Source organism: Coregonus clupeaformis, chromosome 34 (assembly GCF_020615455.1).
Source record: "Coregonus clupeaformis isolate EN_2021a chromosome 34, ASM2061545v1, whole genome shotgun sequence".
NCBI classification, from domain to species: domain Eukaryota; kingdom Metazoa; phylum Chordata; class Actinopteri; order Salmoniformes; family Salmonidae; genus Coregonus; species Coregonus clupeaformis.
The window spans coordinates 35,147,835-35,154,407 of NC_059225.1; the positions used below are offsets into that span (position 1 = coordinate 35,147,835).

The following is a 6,573-nucleotide window of genomic DNA, read 5'->3' on the forward strand; positions in this document are numbered from 1 at the left end:
ATATAACGTGATTTGATGTTATTTTATCTGTGGCCAATGACCTTGAGCTTTCTTGGATGGGCACTTCTAATGTATCTCTATGGCAGCACCCAAGGGGCTTGAATTTCCGAGCTCTACCCTTAGATTTGGCGGCGAGGTAGTGTCCCCATGAGTGACAGAACACTGAGCCAATCACGGCGCAACTAGAGAACATTACCAACCCCTATACTCCATATTTTCCGCTGGCTGCCCCACCACCACAGAAAGCACTGAGCTAGGCTGAAACACTTGCATTTTGGAGCTGCCTTACTCAAGAAAGCAAAAAAGAGACCAAGTTTGTATGCCGCTTTATTAACTCAAATATATATTTATTTTTTTACATTGTTTACTAACTGATAAGTGACACGTAATAATGCCAAAATAACATGCAAAACAGGCATCCCTAGAAAAGTGGGGCTCAAAACAGGTGTCCTGAATGACGGGTCGCCATTATGTGCAACTCATTGACTACATTTCACAGCTGCAATGTCTCGCGCTGGGAAGTCTGAGTGAGCACTTCCTAAACTACGGCTCCCTCTACAGGTAGTACCCTGAACATTTTCGACTGACTGCTGGAAAACAATGTCACACTATGCAATACAGTAGGATGGACACATCAGAGATGCAGTCAACTACAAGACACATGTTCAACCACAATTTATTGTGATGTTATATGCCGTGGTGAAAGGGAGCGCAAAGCAGTTGATTAGGCTGCAAGGATTTTCCAGCCTGAACGTTTCTCTATTTTTAGGAATGTATTTTAGTTTTTTTTCTCGTTCTTTGAATACTTGGCAGTGAGGACAACTTTCCCATTTGTAATTTATTGTTCCTCCGAATCTAACTGCCGTTGGTTTGGGAAAGAAGACAAAGGCAAAATAAATACATTATTTTAATATGGAAAACGACTAAACCTTGGATTGGGACAGTACATTACCGTAACAGCTCGCAATGTTAGACGCTGAAATGCGCTGTTTACGTTGGTTTGTGGTTTCCATTAGTTACCACAGCCACAAAGTCAAAATGGCTATTTTGTAAAAATTCATGAAAACAAAAATGTACATTTTGGTCTTCATTTAAGGTTAGGGTTAGGCGTAAAGTTAGCAGAGTGGTTAGGATTAAGGTTAGGCTTAGGTTTCAAATCACATTTTAAGAAGATAAATTGTAGAAATAGGCGGGGTCTCTGAATTTGTGGCTGTAGTAACTAGTGACGACCTTGGTTTGTGGATGTTGCTGCTCGATCGAGGACAATAAAAAGCCTTTGGGTGTCTGTGATTGGACCGGACACTGATTGGGGCTGACTGATGTTTTTCCAGGAAGAAATGTTTTGGGGAGAGATCAAAACGAGTTTGTTGCTTCTCGCAGGAGGAGTTTCCAGCCTCTCTATGCGCCACACTCAACACGTGTCCGCAAAAACAGATTTATGGATGTATTCTGTGTTAAAAATGTCTCAAACATTTATGTAAGGCTGCTGTTTCATGGTGTTTTCATTTTATGGTGTAGTACAGATGTGCACACCTTCTCAACTTTATATTACCTTTGTGTTTTCAAACCTTTCCAAATGGACATGGACATTGCGTTTTTTGTACCCTATTGGACGGGAGTAGCCTATACAGTAGGCTACTAATACAATAGTGCTGTCAAGCTCTCGACTCCTGACAATTCTTCATGCAGACTGGTATTGTTGAATACATGTTATTTTATTGTTAAACAATATAGTCTGTCGTTTTTTGTAGAATGTAAATTGAGATGATCAGAAAACATATCAGAAACTATCAGAAAACATACATAATTTGAATATGTCTCCAAAATACATTTCTAAAGTTTTTGGAAAAGACTTGAAATTGTTGTTATCACTAAGGAAAATAATTTTCCATTCAGCTTTTAAAAAGGCATGATAATATAAACAAAACAATGACAAAAATGTCTTGGACCATGGCAAAAAAGTGGATTGGATGCAATATATTTTTACTGGCACTCTTGGCAGTGGGAATGGCTTTTTCCGGTGTCTTCAACACTTCAGACAAACATATTTTTACGGATGATTTAGTGCCGCTCAAACTCACCCAGGGCAAAGCATCAGAGCATCGAAAACTTCAGTCTACCGATTCTCATCCCAACCTATATTTCAACCAAGTGGATGTACAGGTTATGAGGCAAAGATCTTCCAGCACGCACAGCCACATTTTCAAAGTAATCAGAGCAGCGGTGATGACCATGCTATCCAACATGCCCCTTTACGTACCCCCTGCAAAACATGAGGAGTTTACTAGCAAGTGGAATGAGAAATACGGGAACAATCTACCCCCCCTCGCTCTGTATTGCCTGCTGTGCCCAGATGACTCAGGTGCCCTGCAGTTTCTCATCAAGTTTATGGATAAAATGGCAGATTACCCAGACTGGAAGGTGATCAGCGCTCCCAATGACGAGGTGCCCATGGCACACTCACTCACTGGGTTTGCCACAGCCTATGACTTTATTTACGCTTTCCTTGATGAGCACCGACGGGATGTTTACCTCAAGAGAATTCGCTCTGAGACAGAGGAGCTGTATGAGATGTCTAAGTATAGGGGTTGGGGGAAACAGTATCTCCAAAATCATCAAACCACTAATATATTAGCTATCTTGACTGGGGCTATTGTGGTCGGCACACATGACGACCCAGCAACAATGGTCTGGAAACAGGTGTCAGTCAATTATATGGAGAAGACCATGTTTCTCCTAAACCACGTTGTGGATGGGTCACTAGATGAGGGTGTGGCTTATGGAAGCTACACGGCCAAGTCTATCACGCAGTATGTGTTCTTAGCGCAACGTCATTTCAACATTGACAACACACAGAACAACTGGCTGCGGGAACACTTCTGGTTCTACTATGCCACCCTGCTGCCAGGCTTCCAGAGGACCGTGGGCATCGCCGACTCCAACTACAACTGGTTCTACGGCCCAGAGAGCCAGCTGGTGTTCCTAGACACATTTGTTATTAGAAATGGCACTGGGAACTGGCTCGCCCAGCAGATTAGAAAGCACAGGCCCAAGGACGGTCCCATGGGGCAGTCCTCTGCCCAGCGCTGGACTACCCTTCACACGGAGTACATCTGGTACAATGCCCATCTCACGCCACAGCCTCCCCATGGCTTTGGCAAAGCCAGGATGCATATTTTCTCCAACTGGGGTGTGGTGACGTACGGAGCCGGGCTGACCAATGGTCAGGGCAACACTTTTGTCTCCTTCAAATCTGGGAAGTTGGGTGGCCGTGCCGTGTATGACATCGTTCATGCAAAGCCATATTCATGGCTGGATGGCTGGAATAGCTTCAACCCAGGGCACGAGCACCCGGACCAAAACTCCTTCACTTTTGCTCCTAACGGACAGGTATTTGTGTCCGAAGCACTTTACGGGCCAAAGTACAGTTATCTGAACAATGTGCTGGTGTTCGGCCCCTCTCCCAGCAGCCAGTGTAACGCCCCATGGGAGGGCCAGCTGGGGGAGTGTGCTAAGTGGCTGCGCTGGACAGATGAAGGGGTGGGAGATGCAGCTGGGGAGCTGGTCGCTGCCTCCTCCCACAGAGACACCATGTTTGTGAGTGGGGAAGCAGCGTCTGCCTACTCTCCTGCCATGCGGTTAAGGAGTGTGTACAGGGCCCTGGTGCTGCTCAACTCCCAGACCTTGCTAGTACTGGACAATGTCGAGAAGTGGGACGATTCACCCGTCACCTCACAGAGTGCGTTCTTCCACAACCTCGATATTGACTTTAAATACGTCCCCTATAAATTCATGGACAAGTACAATGGGGCGTTGATGGATGTGTGGGACGCCCATTATAAAATGTTCTGGTTTGACAGTCAGGGTCTCAGCCCAGACACTAGGATACAGGAGGCAGAGCAGGCGGCAGAGTTCAAAAAGAGGTGGACACAGTATCTTAATGTCACTTTCCCAATGAGGGGCACAGTAAGCAGAGTGGCCTATGTGATGCATGGACCTTATGTCAAAGTGTCCAACTGTAGATTTCTGGACAATAGCAAAAATGGTGTCAGGCTATCTCTAATTATAAACAACACAGAGAAAATAGTTTCCATTGTAACAAACTATAAAGACATAGGAGCAAGATTAAGTTATTTAGGATTTGCTGGTTATGCCAAAATGGAGGACAGACGTCAGATCATTCGATATGGCTTGGGGATGCAACTTGTTCCCGAACAAAACACAGTGGGCAATCAGCTGTTTGATTTTGGATTCACAGTCAATGTGATAGCAGGGGTGATACTTTGTGTTGCTATTGTGTTTTTGACTATGCAGAGAAGGTTATATGTGTGCTTCAGTAGACTGATGCGCTATGCTCTCCTCTCTGTGCTCATACTGTGGATAGCTGAGTTGTTGTTTGTGTCGAACACCTGCGATCAACTCCTCTGTAGGGTCAAATGGAAAGGTGTCAGCACTGACCGAGAGGTCAACAAACAAATCAGACTTCATGATCAGCATCGCTTTCCCCTGCCAACCGTCGTCATAACGACCCTGCCTGGCTCTGGATCGGAAATACTTAAGCACCTTTTTGACAACAGCTCTGACTTTGTTTACATACGGGTCCCCACGGAGCACATAGACATTCCAGAGACCGAGTTTGAATTTGACTCGCTGGTCGATGCCTGCGAGTGGACCAGATCGGACGCCCTGCGCGGACGATTCAAGATCATTCAGGGCTGGCTGCACTCTTTGGTCCACAACACCAAGCTGCACCTGCAGAACATCCAGCTGGTGGAGAGTAGCAGGGCCAAGCTGCCCCAGAGAGCCCCAGGTCTCGGCAGGGACAGGAGGAAGAGGACCAGGAGGAAGGAGCCTGCTGCGGAGCTGAGGGGCAAGATGAGAGGCAGCCTGGACCGGGACGCTGAGTACGTCAGGGATATGAGGCGCCACGTCAATGAGTACCCCAATGCCCGTGTGGTCCTCAACATGAGGAGTGGCAGCTGGGGGCTCAAACTCCCCTTCATTCAGGAGGTGGTGGGCCCGTCCCTGAGGGCCATCAATGTAGTCAGAGACCCCCGGGCATGGATCTATCTCATGCTCTTTAACAGTAAGCCCAGCCTTTACTCCCTTAAGAACATTCCCCAACACCTGTCCCTGATATTTGAGGAGGATGTTTGCAGTACCAGGGACGGGTGCCCAGCCTCAGCCCCAGAGTTCAGAATGATCCGGAGGCTCCTGTCCCACCCCGAGGTCAACGCTGTCCTCCTGTTGGCCCACCTGTGGCTGGCACACACTGCCGCAGTGCTCAGGGTCAGTGGGAGCCTCCCAGCAGAGGCCTACCTCCAGGTGAGGTTTGAGGACATAGTCACTTTCCCCCAGGAGACGGCTGAAAGGGTACACATGTTCCTGGGGGTGCCGGTCAAACCGGCGGCCCTCAACCAGCTCATCTTCACCACCTCCACAAACTTGTACAACTTGATGTACGAGGGGGACATATCACCAGCTAATATTAACATTTGGAGGCAGAACATGCCTCGCAAGGACATCAGACTGATAGAGGACACATGTGGGGTGGTCATGAAAAGACTTGGGTACTCCAGGTTTATCAGCTAGTTACCGTTACTGCTGCAGGTCAGCTGATATGAAGTTGTCTTCGTACCCGTATACCAAGGGTACGACAAAACATTTATTTTAACTGCTCTAATTACATTGGTAACCAGTTTATAATAGCATTAAGGTACCTCGGGGGTTTGTGATATATGGCCAATATACCACGGCTAAGGGCTGTGTCCAGGCACTCCGCGTTGCGTCACGCTTAAGAACAGCCCTTAGCCGTGGTATATTGGCCATATACCACACCCCCTCGGGCTTATTGCTTAAATATTTAACTATGTTCCAGATGTGTGTGGTTTTACTCACACATGATAACTTGTGTTTGCAAGTGAGGGATGTTTTACATTAAAATGAGATGAAGGGGAACTTTAAAAGTGAATGTATTTGATTGTGTTTTATCCCCATTATCCCCAGGACAATTACTTTAAACACTCTTTTTGAGTGAGATTTCCTCCCTTTGATGTCTAACATGCAGTTGTCTCTTAAAAAGTCTCTGCAAAAATACTGCAAAGTCTAAACTGAGAATTTTGTTGATGCTGTTAGAAGTTTAGAAATACAGTATGTTCCTAGTGCTTGATTGTTTTTTATATGAATATGAATATATATATATATATATATATATATATATATATATATATATATATATATATGAATAATGTGGACTGGATTTTCATATAAATGTATACTAGAAATGTTTTACTTTAGGCAAATATGCCATGAAGGAATTGTATTTGTTCAAAGATGTTATGGCATGTAAATGGTTTAGCACTTCGCAGGGATTTCCTCAGATTATCTGTGAAAGACTGTGTACATTTTAAGCCTTTAAAATCAAGTTGATGAAGTAAATCACTTGAAATGGTAATCTTAGGCTGTTGGTTTTCTGGAGGAAAATAAAATGAATGCCTTGATACAAACACACACACCCCAAAAGTTATACCAAATGAATATGGAAATGAAAATAATTGACATTTTCCATTGAGT

General features: G+C 45.1%; 1 protein-coding gene across 1 annotated transcript; it reads left to right on the plus strand.

Annotated features, from left to right (window-relative positions):
- Positions 1–1,228: 1,228 nt before the first annotated feature.
- On the plus strand, positions 1,229–5,721 carry LOC121550059 (dermatan-sulfate epimerase-like protein). The gene has a single exon (XM_041862167.1). It carries the CDS (start codon positions 1,930–1,932, stop codon positions 5,590–5,592), a length of 3,663 nt encoding a protein of 1,220 aa, XP_041718101.1. The 5' UTR covers positions 1,229–1,929; the 3' UTR covers positions 5,593–5,721.
- The last annotated feature ends 852 nt before the right edge of the window (positions 5,722–6,573 follow it).